The following is a 23,292-nucleotide window of genomic DNA, read 5'->3' as shown; positions in this document are numbered from 1 at the left end:
TAATAATAATAATAATAACCTCAAGGAAAATAAAGCCTTACTAAAGTCCCAGCCAAAAGAAATGATAAAAAATACTCTAAGCTTTCACTGCAAATTGTGCCTTCAAGACATTTCTATCAATTAATCATGAAATCAACCAGGCCTTTTTATTTCACTAAGGTTGAATGCCTGAAAAACTTTTAAAACCACCTTTACAGTGAATTGTGCACAAAGCTGGGAAAAAACAAACAAACAAAAACCACAAACAAACCCCAAATTGATTTATTTCTCTGCTGAAGGGACAGCCAAAGAGAAGTTGGTTTTCAGGAAGATGCAATTCAGTGAATATTCTTTCTAAAAATGGATAAAAGGTAGGCTCAACAGTTTTTAGGAAATCATGAATGAGTTTCCAAGCAGGAGCAGGTTCCCCATCTGCAAAATATGTGAAAACTCACTGAAAAACACTGTTGTGCGTCAGAAAATGGGCAAGGACACATGGCAAGTGCAAGATGGACTTGGTAGTGTTAGCTTAACAGTTGAACTCAATGATCTTAAGGGTTCTTTCCAACCTAAATGATTCTATGGCTCTTAAATGGTCTGAGTTCTGTACCTGTGTGAATCTTGTGAGTGTCTCAGAATTCCTGGAAAAAGCCCAAACCACAGCAAAGAGCAAGCAGTGTCTTGAATTCAGCTGCAAAGTTCTGAGCACTCCAAGTTTCCTCTGGTCAAGAGATAGTTTAGTTCCCTTACCAACATCTTGTCCATAGTTAGATTCCAAAATACTTTAATTATTATCCTTATTTTACAAATGGACTAAATTAACACAGATCTCAGGTTACTAATTGACACACCTGTAAGCAGGGAACCTAGCTTAAGCATTTCTTTTTTCTACTTTGTCCCACCCATACTCTTGCTACAAAATGCAACACCTCCCTTAGGCACAGATAAAAATTGAGGATCACCCCTTCCCTTTCTTCCTCTCCCTACCTCTTCATCTGGCTTTTCTTTCTTGCCGCCTTCTCTCTATATGCCTTTAAAAAAAAAAAAAGAGCAAGATGGTTTTATGGTTAAGACTATAAATTACATTTTATGCACATGAATTACACTCCTGTGAAAAATAAATATCTAGTTTTTAGAGATCTTAATTCCCCTTTAGGCATCTTTTATTTCTTTGGCAGAGAAGCTCCGTGTTCTGTTGCTTCAGAACTTCAGCAGGTACGTCCACATGGTGCTGTACTACATGACAGTTGTACAATCAGTTCAAGTCAGGGTTAAGCTCAAGGATCACTACAGACACACTGAGCTCCTTTCTCTGTAAGTTCCTCAATTAATGTTCCCTTTGTTCAATGTGTACAAGTGTTCCCACTGCTTTAGTTTGGTTATCCTCCTCTCATATTACTCCAGATGTCTCCATATTCATTTGGCTTTTCAAAATTTGAAAAAATAAAAGAAAAATGAAGAAATTTCTAAAACTGAGAAAAAGATAGGAGTGTATGAAAAAAAATCTCCCATCGTCTTCCAAAAATAGAATATAGTCATTATTGAAGAGAGAAAGCAAGAATCTGCCTAGCACACACCTTGATATTTCCAGTTAAGCTTATTTCTCCTGTCAGTTTGTCAACTTTAAGGAACGCTGGCTCTTCAGGTAAAGCAGCAGATCTCAAGCTTTATCACCAAAACCTCTCCTTGCAGACCAGTAACCTAGTTTTCAGTTGGAAGCCTCACTACTTCTGCAATCAAATTCACGTTGGGCTTTCCATCATAGCTGGGATTGCAGTCCTTCCTTTGGAGTTGCTAACATAATGCGCTTAATTCAGAGGTGCCCACATGTCTTTAACTTTCCTTCTCACAAGAAAACACCCCCAAAACAATAACAAAAATCTTACAGACTATGCTTTTAAAACTGCATGGAAATGGTAGCAGTGGCTAGAAGAAGTTTTAGACTATCTCAAGAAGTGACACAAGGAGTCAGCTTACACACAGCAAATTCATAGAATCATAGAATGGTTTGGATTGGAAGGGACCTTAAAGATCATCTAGTTCCAACCCCCCTGCCATCAGCAGGGACACCTTCCACTAGACCAGGTTGCTCAAAGCCTCATCCAGCTTGGCCTTAAACACTTCCAGGGAGGGGGCAACCACAGCTTCTCTGGGCAACCTGTTCCAGTGTCTGACCACCTTCACAGTGAAGAACTTCCTAATATCTAATCTAAACCTCCCCTCTTTCAGCTTAAAGCCATTTCCCCTTGTTCTGTCATTAACTGCCCTTATGAAAAGTCCTTCCCCAGCTTTCTTGTAGCCCCTTCAGGTATTGGAAGGCCGCTATAAGATCTCCCTGGAGCCTTCTCTTTTCCAATTCATCTGGACCTGAGCTAAGGTTCACACAACTACAGAAATACATGAGGCCCATTTGGGTTCAGTGCAGTGAAAGGATGAGCACTTCCAGATCAGATCCTAAGATCAGCGTGGAAACAAACAGATGCCTTCGTGCCAAACCAGCCTGGATGTGGAAGAACCACTATGGATGCCAAATTAATAAGCTCTGCTTGATCTCTGCAGTATCCTCTCTGATGAGTAACTCCAACTTCTTCCAGTATCCAGGTAACCCAGCTCCTGTCTCCATTGCATCAGATAACGATGAACTGTCTATATATGGACAATGAAAATATACTTTGAAACTTTCATTTGGCATGCAATATGTGTTTGGACCCTTAAAGTAACTGGTCCTGTTAATCTTTGTTACATGGCACATTATAATATGTAGGTGCATGCTGCCGTGCAAATAACTTCAGATCATTAATAGCTTCTGATATGCTGTGCCCCTGTAAACTTTACTAGGGAATCTGAGAGAACTTACTCTTTTTGATTAAAAAAAAAAATGAAATAAGACTTGAAAAATCAAAAAGATGCTTTCTACTAAGCAAAAGGGTTAGCTTTTTGGTCAATGAAAATGGGTATTAAGAAATAAATAAAAAAAGATGAAGAATGAAATTAATGTAGAAGTGAAGGAACAATGGAGAATGCTTTAAAAAAAAAAAAAGTACAAAACCCAAAATATTTTAAATTACCAGCATGATGTGTTTCACCAAGAGGCTCAAGTTTTCGAAGTCTATTAAGTTTGGGAGTTCCCCAGCCAACTAAAGGAAAACAAAGACAGTCAAAACACGCCACGACTGCACTTGATTCTGATTGAATGTATGGAAGCCAGTTCTCTTTGGAAGAAATCAAAGCATTTAGAAATGCCAAAAGTACATAATATATTGTATACAGGGTGAATAACAATTAAATACTTTAAAGTAAACTGACATACCCTGAAAAATATTGATATTTTTAAATCACTTTTTCATCAGTGAGTAGTCAAGTTTCTGACTGTTTTGTGAAAATAACATCATCTTCCCCCACAGAACAGATCAAATCAATACTGCTGAAAGTTCATACCACGAAGTGGGAAAATACATCAAAGATTTCCTAGGGAGTAAGGTTCAGTAGCATATCTCTGTGTGAAGACCATTCCAGTTTCATCATTCACATATGAATATTTTAAAGGCTAAATAACCACAAATTGAGACATCGATTATTGTTTGTTAGTAAACTTACCTGGTGGAAGAGCTGGTGGTGGTGTAGGATTTTTTGGAACAGTGTCCTCTGTATTAACAGGTTCTACTCTGTGGCCCCTTTTTAATTTTGGTTTTTTATTTTTTTTCTTACTGTTATCTATAGCAAACAGAAATAGAGTGTTACATATCATACAGTTACATTCACAGACTATCTTAGATCATTTTTTAATACAATTGTTGGGGTGAGATGCATCAGCATTTTCAGTCCAAACTTACAGACTTATGTGAAATGTAAAATTTATACAACATTTTGCTAGAGAAAATAAACTGTAAGCATAAAATAAGATGCAAACTCCATGTTTTAACAAAGAAATTCAACTTAGCTTGGTACTGATGGACAGTGGGCCACATATTTGCTTATGATGAAAATTAACCTAGTTTCAGCTACAACAGCAGTCACACACCAAAAAACATGCACTTTTTTGACGCAGATTTTCCAATACAATAACCTAATGGTGCATTTTTATGTTTTCAACAGATTACACTTATGTGTAGCATCATGAAAAATAATAGACAGAAGGAAGAACTATGTGAAAACCAGCATTAAAAGACACATTAAAAGGAAGTAGCTTTACCTGAGTCAAGGCATTCTGAGGCTTGCTGCTCATACTCTTCTTCATGCTGCAAAAGCTGTGTAGTTGTAGAATTGCAGGTTTCTGGTCTACTATCATTTGCATTTTGGCTACTACTACTTGGTAAGTGCTGGGCATTCATTTGTTCTTGCTCTGTTTGTGATTTCAAGACAATCGTAGCCTTTTCATTCTCCAACCTTTGCCGCTTCTTTTCCTTTTCAATTTGTTTTTCATTCTAACAAAAAGTATAAGGTTTTTTTTTAACAACTTCTAATGCTGTAAATTGACCAATAAGACAGGAAGGTTATTTTTAAAATGAAAATATTCCTAAAATATTTTTCTGTCCCACATCTAGCCTGGAAAGTATTTTTAAATAGATAAAGAAATTAAATTTACAATATTCTGTCCAGAAAAAGGAAAAAAATAAAATAAAAGGGGATTAACAGCAAAAGAAATTATCTTTAGGTTTATAGCCTGTTTTCTAGCTTTCTTTTTGGCTATACAACCAAAAAAAGCTAGCTATGTAAACAATATCAGCAGTCCTGAGCAAAAGGTTAGAAAACTAATATTCTTCCTTATCAGTTATCTTTTTTTTTTAATGTTTTAGTTAAAACAACAACAAAAAATATGCACAGAGTTTAAGTATCCAGAAAGTGCTACCATGATTTGGTCAAAAACCAATTGTGTCATACAGACTCAATGATAGGCTGTTTCACAGGTTCTTTATCACTAAATCACTATCTCTGCAATGCTGAGAACTATACCCTTCTCTTCTTACTCTGTATGTTATTATAGAGTGTATTATTGTGCATGTAACTGACTTTACAGGATACATGGATATGGGCTTTTTTGTCCTGGACAGAAGCAAATGTTTGAATTATTTACTAGAAAAATCTCTGAGAGTTTACATGTTTCTTGAGATTACGTTATCTCAAGTCAACTGAATAAAAAAAAAAAAATGGTACAATAAATAAGACCTGCCTGAAATCAGAAACACAGGTTAAGGAAAATTTATATATTAATATATTTTTCATATTTCAAAGCCAAGAAAATTTGTCAATTGTTTGTTTTCAATAGAAAACAAGTTATACTCAAATATCTAAATAGTTGAAGTAGTCAGGGAGATCTTATGTGACTCAGTGTATCACTAAAACATTTTACAAGAAACTAATGACCTTGATTAGTTTTCAACTCCTGAATATCCAATAGTTTAATTCAGAAATGTGTTCAATCATCTGTTTGCAGTACTTTTATTTTCCTGTGTCTGCAAAACCTTCTGTCCCCAAATCAATAATAGATTTCCTTAACATGAAAGCATTGACTCAATGCACACAAAACAAGACTGCCAGGATTAAAACAAAAAATAAACAAATAAAGTAATTCTGTGCAGACAGACTTAGAACAATTCTTTTGAATGAACCATTTTTCTCATTACCTCTCAGACATTTGTCAGTGGTAGGTCTAAAATGATCCAGATTTCCACATATTCTCATACCTCAGAGATTACAGCAGATATAGGCTGGAAAGGGTTTTCAGTGTTCCCAGGCTCACGGTCTTCCTCATCAGGTGCACTTCTTCCTTCTTTTTTCCCTTTGTTGTTGTTGTTGGGTTTATGTTGTTGTTTTGTTGTTGTTTTAGTGTTTTGGGGGTTATGGTTGGTTTTGGGGGTTTTTGGGGGGGGGGCAGGAGAAAAGAGAGGGTATGAACAAAGAATTATGAAGAAGCCAAGCCATAAGTTTGACATAATAAAGGACACTTACTAGGTCATCTAACTCATCCTCCAATTTATGCCAGCTGTTTTTTACAATATGCTTTCTGTAATTTGAAAACCATTCTACAGAAATCAGGATGTCAGGCTAACATCAATAAAGCAAAAGTATGTAGGAACATGCTGCTATCTATGTACCAGAACGTTCAATCAGCACTTCAGGAAATGGAAGCAGTTTCTGAGGACAGGATATATGACAGAATACATCGGTAACTGGAAGGTTTTCAGTGTTCAACAGCACGCTGAAATTTTCACACCAGTAATCTTTTATAACAATAAAAGGTATTCAATTGTTTTTTGTTTGTTGTTTTTTTGTTTGTTGTTTTTTGGGGGTTTTTTTGTGGGTTTTTTTTTATATAAATCTATGAGGTGGAAAACCAGACTATCTAAAGCCTCTTCTATTTTTCAAACACCTCAATTTCTTATAATTCTAGACTCTTCTTAATATACAGAAGGAAGAACTATTGCCAGACTGTTCAATTTATGTAGTAACAGTGAGGGAATTGTATTTGCTTCAACTAGACACAGAAAAATTCAGAAAGACACATAATTCTCAGTGCACTGTTGTTGCACCAGCACTAGTAATTTATTTTATGTACGAGATTGCTGTGTAAGAAAAATTAAATTACTATGTATTAAATTATGTCTCATTAATAAAGTATATGCTTATCAATCACTTTTAATCAATTGATCTGATGGTACTTGCGCATAGGAAGTCACTGTTACACCTACTTTACAACTGCAAGTACTGAGATAGGAAGTAACCCTGTTGTTTGGAGGCACAGAGGGGAATGAAAAGGAGGTCACCAATCTACCCATGAAACTACTACTTGGAAGGAAGGGCCAATACTGTGTTAAAATTCATTGGTGCTACTTCTCACTGGTGTTCCATTTGGAACAGGATGATTCCTACTAACATATTGTGGAGGAAAAGTACTTTGAGAGAACATTCAGGGAAGCAGATCAGAACAAAAAGCAGTCTGGGGAAATAGGAAAACACAAAATGAAACAGAATTACACTTGAATCAAGAATATCCTGTTTCTTACAGTAAGAAACTGATTTGAAACAAACAGCAAAGTGAGAGTTAATGCCATCTCTTATATCTGAGACAAGCCCCCAGCTACAGGTAAAACCAGAAGTTACTAGTTAGCTTTGCACTAAGGCACAAGGAGTTTAGCAAAACTTTTAAGTCTTTAATCCAACTTAGACCCAACCAATTCTTACAATGAACCAATGTATTCAAGAACACTGAGCTGGAACATATTATATGGAAAATTCCTGTACCATCAGACAATTTCTTTGTGACGTGTTTCAAAGTCAGTCCTTCTTGCTACACCTCTCAACGTGGCATAAACCCAACACAATCCAACGTGGTCAGAGTGTCTTGTCTATGCAGAGACATCTGACAGACTAACAGCTTACGAAATTTTTTTTGTAAATTGGTGAAATGTGTATGAAGACTGTGTCAAATTCCAGGTGTTTAAAGTGTGCTTAGGTAATTTACTTGCTGAAGTAAACCAAATCAGCCAAGATACTTTACAATAGTAAAGTACAAGCCAAGATACTTTACAATAGCTTCACAGTTACTTTTCACACTAACTGAGACTTGCAAATCTCTATGTAAATAGGGCAGACAGGGAGATAGGTGTGGTCAGTGAATTTTGTAAGAATGCCCCAATAAAATGATTCACATCAGTCTCTAATAGGAACCATAGTGGGCTGCTGATAACCACAAAGGTCTTGGAGGGAAGTAATAAATCACTTGTCCTGCTTCCCCTCCTTCCATCATCCTAAATCCCTCCATGCCTCACCTGAAGTTTATTAAGTATAGTGTTCAATAAAGTTCCACATCTTGTCTTTGATATTCAGGTATGGGTTACAAAGTCTAACTTAATAAAAGTTTATTTTAGAACACACTTGAAGGTAACTTAAGATTAAGTGACAGGGTTTATTTTTTTAGGTTAACCTCCTGTGAAATTATGTTAGCAAGGACAAATTTATTCCACAACTACTTGGCAATTCTCATTCATGGCACATTTCCAGCATCAAGCAAATAAAATAAAGGGGATGAACCAGGCAAAAACCTGTAGGTCTCAAAAAAAAAGCTTTTAATATAGAGGCTCTTGGCTTGTAAGCTTTAAATTCTAGATAGCTTGCTTCCCATAAGCTTTATATATAGGAATGAATCAGGTGTCTCAGAGAAAGGGAGGAAGGGGATGTAGGAGAAATTACAGAGAGAATACCTTTCTTCTCGTATCTTTCTCACTCGCTCAGCTCGTTCTCGTTTCTTTTGTTCTTCATACGCTTTTTGTTCTGTAGTGTCTCTTTGGATGCGCTCATTTAAGGCATCAAAATCTTTTGCTATGATATGTAGAAGCCAATATAAACCCTTTTTTATTGACTTGTCAATTTTTTTCCCACAGCCCATGACAGCTGAGCAAGGTTCCTGTAAATATAAGGAGAAACAGGGGGAAATTATTTGCAGTTCAGATCACATTCCTTGACTGAAAACAAGAAATCAACCCAACAACTACTGTTTCCTCTGAAGCTTGCAAAACACTGAGAAGTATGGGAAATAAATTTGCATATAGGTATTCTATAAACTTAGGTAAGTTTTTTGCCAAGATACAAATCACATTAGTTCTACCAAATTCCATTTCCAGTCTTTTTCCAAAAATACTAAAATACTGCACAGAAAAATGTTTGCACATTTATCTCTAAATAGACATATATATATATATACACCCGTTACATACACACACCCTTACAAACACACCTGCTATATGTATATATGTGTATTTACACGTTTCTATACACATCTGTATCTCTGCATCTATATAGAAATATAATTTATCAACTTCAAATATGTATGTTCTGTTTTGCTGCTGCTTTGTAATAGCCCGTGTTATATTTATCTAGTAAAATGGAAAAAAATTAGATGCAAGAGAATCAAGTTAGCTTCAGTTCACAAAAGAAATGTTAGACATTCATAAACACCTAAAGGATAAATAAAATCCAGCATGAATTCATCAGAAAAACTGTCAAACCAATTCAGTTATTTTAGATCAGAACAGGTATTGTGGATGGGGTGAAGCAAAAATATCATGCAGCTTGATTTGACTATAACTTCTGTCATGATATTCATGTCAGCAAGCAAGAAAAACATGATCTAGGCAAATCAATGGGAAGATGAGTGCAAACCCTGTTGTTAAATGAGTTTGGAATACTTTATCTAGTCTAGATGCAACATTTCAAGGAAGTGGATAGGCTGGAAGGAATAGTGGATAGGCTGGAAGGAATTAAGAGGAGCACAGGAGGTAAAAATCAGAGAAAATTGGTTATGAACACGCATCTAGTAAGAAAACATTGAAGGAACAGGAGTGGTTCTTCTCTTGAGATGAAAAAGCTTCACGAAGATATGGTAATAGCCTTCAAAAACATAAGGTGTAACTGCAAATAGGAAATTATTAATTTGCTCTTCATGTTCATTGCCAGGAGGACAAGTATAATTGGCTTTAATTGGAACAAAAAAGATATGTCTTGATTCTAGCCTAGAACATGGGAAAAGGACTAGATGACCTCTCCAGATCTCTTCAGAACTATTTTCCAGAAAGTTTTGGAGCATTGTATGGGTCTCTAAAACTATCATAGACATAGCAATTGAATAGATCCAGCTATGTATTTGACACGAAGAAGTAATATTTCACATTAATTGAGTTCAGGATTTGTGTTCATGAATGAAGAAAGATTAAAAAAAAAACCCCAAACAAACCCATAACTCACCAACACCAAAATCTAAAAATTCTCTGTGCTATCTCTTCATTTGACAAGCACCATAGTCAGATATGGTATGTTCTATTTACAACAGAAAAAATAAATTCTGACCTGTTAATGTCCCTGCAGAGTGCCAAACCTAGTTTGCATTTTAATACATTCTTACTTTGTCTAAATTAAGGTTCAAATATGAGTGTTGTTCACTATGGAACACTACAATATTCACTAGCAGAACCTAATCAAGGAGAAGATGTACAGGCAGCAATACCTTTTCTCTGAGAAAACTAAGATAAAATAAGAGACAGCACTGGGGGAATTTTCTTCTAGGTTTGCACAAAACTTATTGTTACTGTAGTTCAGTTATAAAATATAGAGATTTAGAAATACAGAATGTGCAAACGTTAAAAAAAGCAAATTATGGAGGTTATTCTCACTGAGATTGTGTGACAGTGAGACAAAGAACTCCTTCAATTTGCTTTAATATTTTGCAGTGAAATTTAAAGATCTGGAAGAAAACTAATTAAAAGAATAAGAACAAAAGTTTGGTCCTTGCCTAATTTTTATTTAAATCTTGTTTCATAACGCCCCTTTTTAAATTCACCCCATGAGGCATCATGCTGAAATACATTGGGACCATGTTTACCTTTACTGGCCTAGTAAAGCAGCTGCCCATTTGAGTATATGACTCAGCTGCTTTCAGCTAAAATGACTTAAGAGTATGTGATCTAGTTTCTTTGTTGATTACACCCAAGATATAAATAGAGAACAAAACCAGCATTTTACTGGAACATGTCATAAATTATGTAATACTAAAGTATTGGAAAAATACACTGGAATGTTTCAGGTCTTTCATATTGACAATGCTTTGCAAGAAAATATTTTTTCCACAGAAGTCCCTCAGAAAAAAAAAAAAACCAACAACAAAACAAAACTGTGAACTTGCAAGTTTTATTTTTATGATGGCTACATGCATAGTAGAAAATCCACTGACTGCAAAGCCATCAAAGAGCCCTGATATAATGAACGTAGCTATGCCCTGCTATAACCTAACTTTGTAAAGAAAACAACAGCAATATCTACTACTCTATGAATTTTGCCACTCTTCTTAGGGAATTAAAAGTCTATTTAGAATTTTAAAACTCAAATATAGCAGATGGAGTGGTTTTGCAAAATTGCCTTTAATTTTAAGAACAGTATAACTGTCAGTATCTTTTAAAATATTTCTTATTGAAATTACAAAAAGATTATAAGAGTAAAGACCACAAATAGTTCACTAAGAAACTGGTTGATTATAACAAAGGTTTAAAGAAAACTTTGGGGACTACTGATTTGGAAAAATTATCTGAAATATTGACCAATATCAAATACACTGCTCCTTCCTACCACCCCCCGCCCTCTTACTTGTCTTTCTTGTTTGTTTGTTTGTTTTAAACATGACTGTGACTACTATATCTGAAATGTAGTTATTTTAGGACGGATATTAACTAGTTCTAATAGTGTTCTTTGATGACTACTGTGCTGGGAATTAAAAGCACTAGGAATTAGATTATTAGATTAAGTTCTCACTGTTTGCCAGATGGCAACTCACACTAAATGATGGTTTTAGCTAGGAACAGAAGTGAGATAAACATCACATATAAGCAGTGGTCCTTCCTGAATGTCAACATAGGCAAATTCCATTTCCTGCTTCTTTTTTTAAAAAGGTGGAATACAAAACTTACCATCTAACCAAACAAGTTTGAAATCACATCAGTAATTATTTTTTCTTACATGCTTTCAGAATGGACCAGCAGGTACACTTCAAAAACCTTGTTATAAAGATTTCTTCAACTGAATGTCAAGGTGAACAGCAGAATTGCTTGTAAAACAGACACATGTACTAGATCTTTGCTGGGATTGGAGGGTTCTTGTTTCAGTTTTACACTATGTGGCACAACCCCCCACCTTATTCCAAGCATTACATATATATTAGAAAATGAAGCATCTGAAAATATACTTACAATTTGACACAGACACTTGTGTTCATTGACAAGCTTTTCCAGAGATAAGGATTCGATTACATCTGCTTCTGACAGAGCTCCTTCTCTGTCCTGCTTATTTGCCAGCCTTTGGAAAAGATGTAAAGAAACATTTAGCACCCTGACAGCAGATAGATTCTCACATCTCCAAAAGCTAAGATTTTGACAAAAGTAGGAAGAAGAAGGGGAAGAAGGAGAAAGTAAAGAGAAAATGCCTGGTTTCAGCATTAATTCTTTCTCCTTAATGAACTCGTTAGTCCATGCATTATACTCATTAGATACTAATATTAAATAATTACTAAGCACCCACAGACAAGGCAATTATATTTTACAGCTAAGAAGGTGGATGTAAAAGACTGTACTGCTCTACATCTAAAGCTACACAGCACAATCTGTTGGGAGTCTGTAAATCAAAGTCCAGAACTTCACAACTTCCCAAACTGTGTGCATTTCCCCACACAATACTGTTTTATGATCATCTCAGGTCTGCCTACTATCCAGATTTCTCCCTGACACCAATCAACTTGATCTGTAATGATTTGAACCTGTTCTTCATAAGTAAAAAACAAAGCTTGTAGGGAGGAACTTGCATGAATAGCTCTAAAAAACATACTTTATTATTAAATAGAGGGCAGGGGGGGGGAAAAAAAAGGTACATGAAACACATAGCTTACAAAATAAACATTGTGTAAAATCAAGTAGCATCATTGTCTTATTTCTTAGAGAGATGGTAGCAAAGAAGACTACAGAAAATAAACATCTTAATTTTTGGGGGGACTATTGTTCTTGATGAGATTTGTCTTCCATATACTCCATAATGTAACCAAAGTCAGTATTAAAGTTTATAGAGATACACACACACATTATATATATATATATATATATATACATACACACACACACACACACACATATAGACCTTAAATCTTAAAGCATACATTGTTCAAATTCCAGGATCTAATGACTATTAGTGAAGCAGACAGTTTTCCCTTCAGCAGGTGTTGTTAAAAATGATAAGCAAAGAACAACCAAATAACTAATTACTGCAAGGCTTTTGCAGGTGTCACTCTATCTATGTGAATAGTAGAGAGGGAAGAGTTATGGACACCAACAGGAACATCCTTATCCTCCTCAAGGATTTGGGAAAGAAGATTTATAATTACTAACATCTTCATTTTCCTTAAGGACCTGGGAAACTTCCAAGACAACAATATTATCTGAAGGTGATTTATGACTTAGTGCACTGAAGGACAATGTGGGAAAGAATGTTCACTGCCAAAAGATCACTGGAGACCCCTCACGACCACCCTACCTACAGAGAACACATGAGTAATCGGTATGCAAATGTGATAATAAACTACAGGAAATCGTTTGAATATGCATAATGATTCTGGGAAATGTAATGCATATTTATTAACCTGATGCTATAACCAAGGGCTGCTTTGCAATTGGCACACATGCTTTGAGGTGTGAACCTCCCATGCTCAGTGCTGTGAATAAAGGATGCTTGCTTTTTAAAATCCAAAACGAGTTTTAGAGAGTTTTGGCATTTGCCAACTTATGGTAACAGTGGCTGCATCCATTCCATAACTTGACTACCCTCAAGACCTCAATTTCTTGATTAAAATGGATTTAAACTGCTTAAAATCCAAGAAGGATTCAGGTAAATGCATTAATAAATCCATGACCTATACCAATACCCAGAATCACAGTATTGCAGCCTCAGTTCTTAATTATTTTACTCCCAAGAGAGTTTTTAACCTCAAGGAGACATTAAAAGAAAAAGCATCTACAGCTCAAAAAACCATTCCTTGTCACCATTAATCTCACACACATTCATTGTCTAAGCTCTCCTTTCAAGTAAAGTTTACAAAGCAGACCATGGAAAGACAGCTTCTTAAACATCCACTGTCTATCATTCTTCATCAGTCTTAAGAACTATTTGTGGTCCAAAAGGTTGAGGACAAAACCCCTACATCCTGATGGTGATCCACTTTGCTGACTTGCCTGCAGAGCTAGAAAGAGCACAAGGCTTTCCCCACCCCTACTCTCCTTTGATAATCCATTCCCATTTCCCAACAAAAAGAGTAATTCTGCAGTACTTTGTATGACTGAGTGCAGAGATTCCCTAACTATTGTTCAATGCATATACAGAAGCCACGATATTTTCAATATACTTATGATACTCTGGCACTATTCCTTCTCACCAAGCAGCTAGGACAAGTAATGTCCTCTCAGTATTTGGCTATGAAACAGGACCAAAGGTAAACCAGCAAAAAAGTGAAATGAAATTCAAGAAAACTACAGAAAGTCATTACAAGATTGGAAACAATTATCTCTTTTCATTTTTAATTTCATCTATCTTTGTCACAGTATGAAAATCGTATTCCACTGCCTCCTAGTCTCAAAGAACATTCCTCAGCAGTGCTGTCAATTCCGATCTAGATCTAATTGAAGAAAATATTTCCAAACACAGACTTTGTTGCCACAGCCTATTCCTTTCTCACCTCAAGATGAAATAACTGCAATATTTATTATGTGATTGGACTGCACATTCTGCAAAGCACAGCTGAAGCAGAAAGAAATGTTGGTAAGCCACATAGCTCATTCTGAGTGTGACACTAACGTCCTATAACTTGCAGTAGCTGCTGATTTTTAACCTCTAATATCTTAAAAGGCATAAGATTTGCTTTTTGGACAATTAGATTCTATTTTCTCCACAGCACTCCTGTTGCAATACTGACTGTATTAGGAAAAAAAAAAATACAGCTGAGGTGCTGTATCTGGAAAAACAGTCTATCCAAATATCTGTCTCCACCTTACACTCCCCAAGAGCTGAAGCAGCATAGCACAGGTCATACATTTCCTGATGTACAACCCTGCCCACTTGAGCCTTTAGGTCAAACTTATAAATGGAGTTAAAATAGTTTTAAGATACTGTGATAAAGGGTATTATTTTGCTGGGGGTTTTTTTGTTTTGTTTGGGGCGGGGGTTTTTGGGGGGTTTGGTTTGTTGGGGTTTTTTTGGGGGTTTTTTTAAGTAAAAGCATTAATAGACCCACGACCTACCCTTTCTTCCTTTACCCTTAGTGCTTTAGTGTAGAAGAAAGCAATCCCTGCACTTACACTTGTGCTTCATAGGTAGGCAGTGCTTCATTTGCAGCTCATGAGGCCTCTAACTGGGGAGCTGCTCCTAAACACTTTCTGCTACTGGGCAGCTCCAGCAGTGATCCGCCTCTCAGCAAGGCTGGGTTTCAAACAGGCAGAACCAGATTCCCCAAGTAGAAAGTAATCAATTTGCCTGTCTACTGCAGTTGCAAAAGTCAGCTTCTCTCTCACACCACTGCTCCTGAAGATGAGCCCTTGGACAACGATATAAGAACTAGAAGCAAAAGGCATGCAGAAAATACTTAATGGAATACCACTCAAGACACATTACATAGGCAAATATTCAAAACAATGTTTTTCAGGTTATACTGAAGCCTACCCTCAGGAGTTCCTCTGTAAAACATAAAAGAGAAAGCCACCAGCACGGGATTAAAAGGTAAAGACTTTTCTTTTACTTAATGTTTATTATAAAGTTCCATATATCAGGAAAAGGCTGTGTAGTGTGGTTTGCAATGGAAATGTGCCTAAGTGTCAAGACATCCTAATAATGGATGTCTACCCTGCAAAGAATTGGATATTTCTCCGAGTGAATATAATCTCACAGCTCTGCTGCTCATGCACAGGAATGCTAGGATTTGCAGCAAGTTTTATGCATAAAACTTCCTTCTTTAGGGAATACGTCAGAGTTAGCTTAAAGGATAGACCTTGATTTTAATTTTCCAAGTCAGTAGAACTTCATATATAGCAATTTTTCATGTTTAAAAAACTGTAGGAGGTATATATCAAAACATACTTGAAAGCACAGGAGAGCGTCTGTTGGTTTATCATGTCAAGTTTGCTGAGTGAGAAGTTTTCATATATAAAATCATGCTTGGCTTATTTCAATTTCACATAAAGTATATTTGGAACCTTCTTAGTGTAACAAACTTACTTTATGCAAGTAATAAAGAAATGGTAAGCACCAACTGCTTTTATATCAAGTAGGATTTTTTTAAGCAACTAGAGAGCTTTTGAACTTTATTTTGAGAGTCATGAGAAACAATGTGGAAAGGGAGTGTATGTGTGCATTGGCTCAACTGACAGCTACAGTTCAGTAACAATATTTCTCTTAGAAGCCAGAATACATGCCAGAGAAAAACAAAGTCTCAATGCAAACTGTGTGTGTTCCTTGACCTGTTTCTAAAATGTAAATTACGGAGCAAAGAGGAAAAAAAAAAAAAAAAAAAAAATCAGCATTAAAGTTTACCTTATAACCCAAAAGATTTGGGAAAAAAAAAAAAAATCCAGTATGAAAAGGACACATTTGTATCTCAGCTTTCATCAAAAATCCAAGTGTTACAGGACAGGTTTATTTGGGAAGAGGATATTTTCCGTGAGGGTATTTGTGCACATGTGTTTGTTTTCTTGTTTTGCAGACTCGGAGGGGTTTTTTTTATACAGTGTTACTTTCCAACTTACCCATTTCTCTCCACTTGTGCAGGACTCTCATACAGTAACATAACACTGAAAACTAAATACTGTAGAGAGAACACACTGTGGAGGGGTAATCTGTAAAAGTGTCTCAGAGATGCTGCTTTTGGGGTTAGGCTTAATCAGAGTCAGTTATCATAAACCCAAAATTTTGTGTCAAACCTGTATGGTGGCCATCAAAATTAACGAAGAGCAAAGTATCTCTGAGGTCAGAATATTACAGTATCAGAACTATCAACATGATTAAAAGGAACTTGAGGAAAATGCATCTTTATGAGAATAATTTATCTAAGATCAAGAATATTCATCTTAAAGGCTACTCCAAGAAGCCATAGCTTTGAGTGACTAAATTAACATTCCTGGGAAAACAAAGAGGTGAGAGAACCTTTGAATTTAACAGCAGTCTACACAGGGGAAAAAATAATACTGTATTCTTCAGTCTACTGTAGATCTTCTAATTAAAAATGCTATTTTACCTTTTTTCTTCCCCCCTTCAGAAATTTCACCTCTCATCTTTTAACTTTTTTCCTTGGGCAATCCTGTGGTTGTTCTATCCTAGAGAAGCCTCAGCAGATATAGCAAGAAATGGTTTTGTTAATCTCTCTCTGTTTTGCTTATGTTAACGTTAATGAAAATCAAACTCCTGATCCACAAACAGGCAGAAAGATGTCAGTTTGTCAGATAGTTAAAAATATCAAGAATTTTGTTTTCTGTTGACTTCCTTGAAAAGCTCATGAATTGCCAGTAACTGAAGAGGAAAGAACAAACAAAACCAAGCAGATAGGAGACCTAGCCAAGTTTCAGGCCTCCCAGGGAGACCATAAGACACTGATAAGATTAAGCTCTGAGCCCCCTCTTTTCACAGACTTTTTGCAGATTGCCTTTAAAAGCTTTTAACTACACTGAAATAATCCAAATGGTGGGTGTTAACAGATCTTAAACTACATTCTTCTGTAGCACACTCTAAGCCCCCCTAAACCTTCTGGATTGTTGACAACAAACACAAACTCATCAGTAACTTTTTACTGATTGACAGGAGGCTCTTTCTCTAGTTTGCTTTTCATGCCTTCAATTCTTATGCAAAACAATCCTTTGAATATTAGTGTAAACTATAATGAATAAAGTGCTACAAGATTATCTGCCTGCAAACATCAGGCAGATAATCTTCCTTTCATGCAGTTGCAGGGAGATATAAGAGACATTTCTCTAATTCAACCTTTTCCCTAAACAGTTCATCTAGGTCACATTTAAATAAAAGAATAGTTAGAAATAAGATTCTAAACTCATCCTGTTTATAATATCTCTAGGCAACTCTAGAGCAACTCTGTTCTCATATTACTTTTTTGAAGTGGTCACAGGCATGTGAACAATTATAATTCGTTTAATTTTGGTTAAGTGCCCTCATTCTCACCTCAGGTCTGACTTGTATTTCTATTTACCAAAAACATATTTCTCTGACACAGCTGCTATCAGTGTAATCGTCCCTATTGATCAATCAGGCTGCATCCAAAGAGATGTCTGAGCTCACATCAACAATATTATGTTCAGCTTCCAGATGTGTAATTCCAAAAGCACTAACAATAAATGACATTGCCATATATTTTTGTATTATATCTAAGACCCTGTAAATATGAACTATTTTCTTATACTCTATTTCTCATTGATATACCATTACCTAGGCAAACATTCAAGTTATTTAATCAAAGTTGCCTATAAGATACATTTCTAAAACAGCTGCCTGGAAATCCTCACATTTATTGCAGGTGAGTTACAAGGCTGTGATATGTAGCTATATGGTCTGACAGATGAAATGGGAATGTAAGTAGGTGGGATGTTGCACAGTACAAATTTTGAGCCTGCAATTCTACTGTCAGGAAGACAAAAATCTTGAAACCAATTTAGAGCAATACAAAATTGTTAACAAGGAGTTCAAACTACATATCCTATTAAACTGAAAGAATTTCACCCGTCCTCTATCCTGTTGCAGCCCTTTCTCTTGCTCCTAATTAATTTTCAAATAATGATTTAAAAAATATATCTATATCTGGACCTTAATTACATAATCTTTTAACAGAGGAGATTATGATTTTCCTTCTGGATTTCTGTGACCTATTAGTAGCCATCATATTTGTACCAGCTAATTAAGTGAAGGTGCTGATTTCTAGTATTATTCTTGCTGGAAATAAACAAACCCAGGTATCTGCAATGTATACATTTACTTCTCTCTGCTGATCATTTCTGAGGTCTCTTAAGGAACATTACTGACAATAAATCTCTGGTTTAATGGGTGAAAAAAACCCCCCACTATCAAAACATTAAGTTCTTCAGTTTTCCTTTTAATTAAGGGATACTCCATTCCCTTATCAATTACAGAGAATAATCTATGGACTAACTGATCTGCAGAGTGAGATCATTGTTGTGTCAGTCAGGACTTGTAGGTGCAGTATGTGTCACCATAACTGTGACTGAGGTCAGTGCAAACGCATGAACTCACCACTTTCCATTACCTAAAGCTACTAGAGAGTGCCCAGAGGAGGCCACAATATTGATGAAGGGTTTAGAGGGGAAGCCATATGAGAGGAGGCTGAGGTCACTTGGTTTGTTCAGCCTGGAGGAGACTGAGAGGAGATCTCATCATGGTCTAGAACTTCCTCCCAAGGGGAAGAGGAGGGGCAGGCACTGATCTCTTCTCTCTGGCCACCAACACCAGGAGCAGAGGAAATGGCAGGAAGATGTGGCAGGACAAGTTTAGGTTGGCCATGAGGAAAAGGTTCTTGAGGCAGAGGGTGGTGGAGCACTGGAACAGGCTCCCCAGGGAGGTGCTCATGGCACCAAGGCTGACAAGATGCCAGAAGCATTTGGCCAACATGTGCCCTCAGGGACATGGTCTGAATGTTGGGCTTGTCCTGTGCAGGGACAGGAGTTGGACTCCATGATCCTTGCGGGTCCCTTCCCACTCACAACATTAAATGATTCTAAGTAACTAAGGTCTATTTTCCCCCTCTACATCTCCCTTGAAGGGTTTATTCCAGCGATGTGATTTGGTTACACTCTTCCAGCAACTCTGGACTCATTCTTACCCATATTATGAACTCCTTGAATACTCAGACCTGTTTTATTCCATTTGAATGTCATGTTTTTACTCAGTATCAACATTTCTCCACCTCTCATGATCTATTTCGCTTTAATTAAAGCAACTCCAAGCTACCTTGCTTCGAATGCACCATTTCTGTGCTCAGGCATATTGGTCATTTCGATTTTACTGGGGAGCCTTACGGCAGTGATGGTGGCTAAACATTGTCTCAAGGCAACAAGCAACCAGATTGTATTTCCTCAATGTTACCTAGCAGGCAATGCCAGATGCAATGTGCTACAGGTTATTTCCCAGAGACAAAGGCTGACACATACAAACAACCTTCATATGTTAGTATTTTTTAACATTAAGAATGAGATATCCATTAGCACTTAAGTCCCCTGTGCTTAAAATTACTGATTTTGCATCATATTGTATATACTCTGACACCATTTAGCTACTTTCAACATATAATGGCATCTTTTTTCAGGCTTATAACCAGGGAAAAACTCTCTGCCTTTGGTATTTTCCTGTTGAACCACTCCCACACTTCCCACAAACAGAAACTTGAACTTAGAACTATTTTTAAATATGTTTTGCTAAGGACTTATCATCTTAAGACAGAGATGCTTTAAGAGGATATTTTCATCCAACCACCTTGCTGTGTGATAATCCTTGGTTTAAGCATGTTTGTTTACAAGGTATTTCAAAGGAATATAAAAGGAATAATATATATAAAAGGAATTTTTTTTAAACAAAGGAGAAAATAAACGTAACTTGTAGCAAGATTGTTTACTTTAGTTACTTAAGACTCCAAAACACTATCAAACAAGTTCCTTCTTTTCTTATGAAAATATATGAGAGAGCACAGACTTTGGAGCAAACTGAAATTTCAACTCAAACCCCTGGTTTTCCCCACAGACTACTACAAGCATCTTAAACTGTAGGCATTTAATGGTATATGTGTCTGACTAGTTTTTTTCTTGCTAAACTTAAGACACTCAAAAGAAGTAATCAAGTTCCAGACCAGAGTATGACTCCAAACATTATTCAGAGCCATTGTGCTCAAAAATAACAGTTCTACAGGTTTGTTGACACCATATAACAGAGCTATAATGTAACTCCACTGCAGTTTGTAAATTGATTTAAAAAAAAAAAAACCCAAACCAAAACCAAACCAAGATTACTTGTAACCTGAAATTCCTTTGGGACATTTTGCCTCAAAGTGTCCTCTACCCTTAATTGACTTGTAACTAAGGAACAGGAAAACAAACTAACCCTTATTTTTGTTGCAATCATGAAAAAAAAGTAAGTCTATTTCAGCAGAAATAAAGAAAGGAGTATGATGCAGAACACAGATCATATATCTCAAGGAGCTCTTAAAGAGAGAGTTCTGTCCCCTGAATGCAAGTCCTCTTTTCTTGATGGACTACAGTATGTCAAAATGAACCTTCACTGCAGTCAGTCTCTTACCTGTTTTAACTCAAACGTTTCCAACCTTCGATGAAGAAAAGGCCTGTTGAGGATGTTTAGACTGTGCTACTTTTCACTTCAGAAGGATCATATTTTCAAATCTTTTTTTGAATGCAGGGTCACTGGAGCTGTAAGTCACTGGAGTGCTTTCAGTCCACATATTCCCTTTACTCAGCTCTAAAACAATAGGCATATTCTCCCTCTATTGACAAAAACTTCAAGGAAATAGATCTTTCATCTCAATCAAAAGAACAACAGGATGTGCCCCTATATATATACACACAAACATGGAGGACAACAACAAGGACTCAGTATATGAACAAAGCCTGTTGTGGAACACTCAAGAAGTCAAGCCAACAATTTCCAAGGTTATCTTTGTCATGAAGACATCCTTATTTATTTGAAACCAGCATGCGTTTCAGTTGCCAGTAAAATCAACCACATTTATTGGCAAGCACGTTCAGAGGCAGGTTTTAAAGGCAAGCCTGATAGGATCCAAGATACAAAACTAGGGTTCAGTTGTTTACATTCCACTCTTTAGTGAGACGTGTTTAAACAAGAAAAAAATATCCCTTTAACAGCAATCTTAAGTATTTTTTTGCTTAATTCTTCACAAGTTTGATATTTGAGAATATTTGCAGATTTGCAATTCTGTTGCTTCCCACCCGCCCAAGGAATAAAGCTATTTCAAGACCAATGCACTCAAAACATTGAAAAGCAGATGTCAATCATTAATGGATACACAAATTGAAACCCAGTACAGTTCTTATGGTCCTGTCCTTCACTTACTTTCAAACCACAGGAGATGAATCACATGAAAAATTGCTAACTGCCCTTTTGAGAAATTCTAGTGTGTTCTGAAGGAGTAACTGGATGACTGCATACATGTTTTAGAGCTTTTCAGTAATTACTCACATTCTCCTCGATACAAGAAAGTCTTGCCATCTCACATCATAAGCATTAATGGTGCCCTTAGAACTTGCTTTTAATCACAGGCTTGTCAAACCATGCTAAATTAACATGGGTCAACAGATGTGTTCTGCTATACCAAAACAGATTTTCAGGTCACTTCTCTGAAGCTTTGTTTAGCACTCCTGGTTCCTTTCACATGCCCCAGACTGAACTTTCCCTGTGGCAGTCTGGTGGTGCCAAGCAGCTCTGAAACATTCCTAAAGAATGTTGTCTTGAAGAAATCCCCTGACTTCTGCTGTGGGGAGATACACAGCAAGTTAAGTAATGAAGAGAAATTACTGTACAACATTAACTCATGTTGCATTTTCTCCACCCTAAAGTAATGTTTTCCAATAAATTACTTGCAAGCTTGCCTGATCACAAGTCTTGGTACGTTATCGTAACGTCTAATGACTGCCAGGCCTTTTGGATCCTCTTGATGTTGTGAATCAACAAACACTAAATTCAGATATTAAGGCATTAAGGGGAAAAAAAAATGCTGTAAGGGAAACCCACACTTGGGTAGAATATCAACATTCTTTCTCATGATTGATCTCTGTAGCATTTCAAGTTTTGTTTTTCAGCTAATCCTCCTGCAGACAGCCAGATTTAAATCTGTGGAAGACACGTTCACACTGTTCAACTCCATGACTTATAATATGCAAAAATCTATTTAGGGACTTTAAATATGCATAAGGGAGCAGAGGTGCCACAGCAGTATCATTTGAAGCTGTTCAAACGTAACCAAATCGTTTGCATATTAACAGGTTGCTGGATTGATCCTTTGCAGTTATTACAAATGCATCCTTTTGGATACTGTAGAGAAATACTGCATTTGGTTACCAAAAATAATAATAATAGTAAAAAAAATCTTTAGCATTGGCTTTTAAGAAGAAATGCACCTACAAAACACTACTATTTCACAAGACTGCCCTGAAACCTCTGAAAACAGCCAAAAGATACTACTGGACTGTTTAACATTTACGCTTGAAGAGCCCTTTGAAAGACATATATTTGATTTAACTAGAAGTAAAAAAATCCCATCATCTTCTAGTGCTGAACATTTTACTTTTTACTGAGTTTTTTCCATTCTTGATCATAGTCCAAGGAAAACATTGATGTAGAGTTTGAAGAAAATACTTTCTTCCCTATAATTAAAAATAGTTGAACTTAGATATTTTCTAAAACATACACAATAGAAAGTTTCCTGAAATTGTATATCCAGTAAAGCCTGCACAACAGCTAGTGTATAAAACAGAACTAAATCCACTTTCTATTATAAGAAACAGCACGGAATGGTATCTCACTATGGTGCACAAAGTATATTTGCATAAATTGTATGAAGAATGCAAATGGCAATGTAAGAATAGATGACAGTAACCCCAAAAAAGGCTTAGAAAAATCTTCAAGCTGCAACATTAGTCATATGGATCCACCTCTTCATAAACTCATGATATTACAACAACAACAAAAAAATCATGCTAAATT

The 23,292-nt window shown here is 36.2% G+C and overlaps 1 protein-coding gene across 1 annotated transcript in view; it reads right to left on the bottom strand.

Annotated features, from left to right (window-relative positions):
* Positions 1-23,292, bottom strand: part of ARL13B (ARF like GTPase 13B) — a 39,806-nt gene that overhangs the window by 2,455 nt on the left and 14,059 nt on the right. The window contains exons 4-9 of the mRNA XM_010169450.2: positions 11,712-11,817; positions 8,170-8,383; positions 5,664-5,758; positions 4,172-4,403; positions 3,577-3,693; positions 3,048-3,116 (exon numbers count right to left, since the gene is read on the bottom strand). Of these exons, the coding sequence (XP_010167752.1) occupies positions 3,048-3,116; positions 3,577-3,693; positions 4,172-4,403; positions 5,664-5,758; positions 8,170-8,383; positions 11,712-11,817 (833 nt within the window). The remainder of the gene's footprint in view (positions 1-3,047; positions 3,117-3,576; positions 3,694-4,171; positions 4,404-5,663; positions 5,759-8,169; positions 8,384-11,711; positions 11,818-23,292) is intronic.

This window comes from Antrostomus carolinensis, unplaced genomic scaffold (assembly GCF_000700745.2).
Source record: "Antrostomus carolinensis isolate BGI_N321 unplaced genomic scaffold, ASM70074v2 scaffold15216, whole genome shotgun sequence".
Lineage (NCBI taxonomy): Eukaryota > Metazoa > Chordata > Aves > Caprimulgiformes > Caprimulgidae > Antrostomus > Antrostomus carolinensis.
Note: the sequence above shows the minus strand (reverse complement) of the source record. Positions and strands in the feature narration are given on the sequence as shown.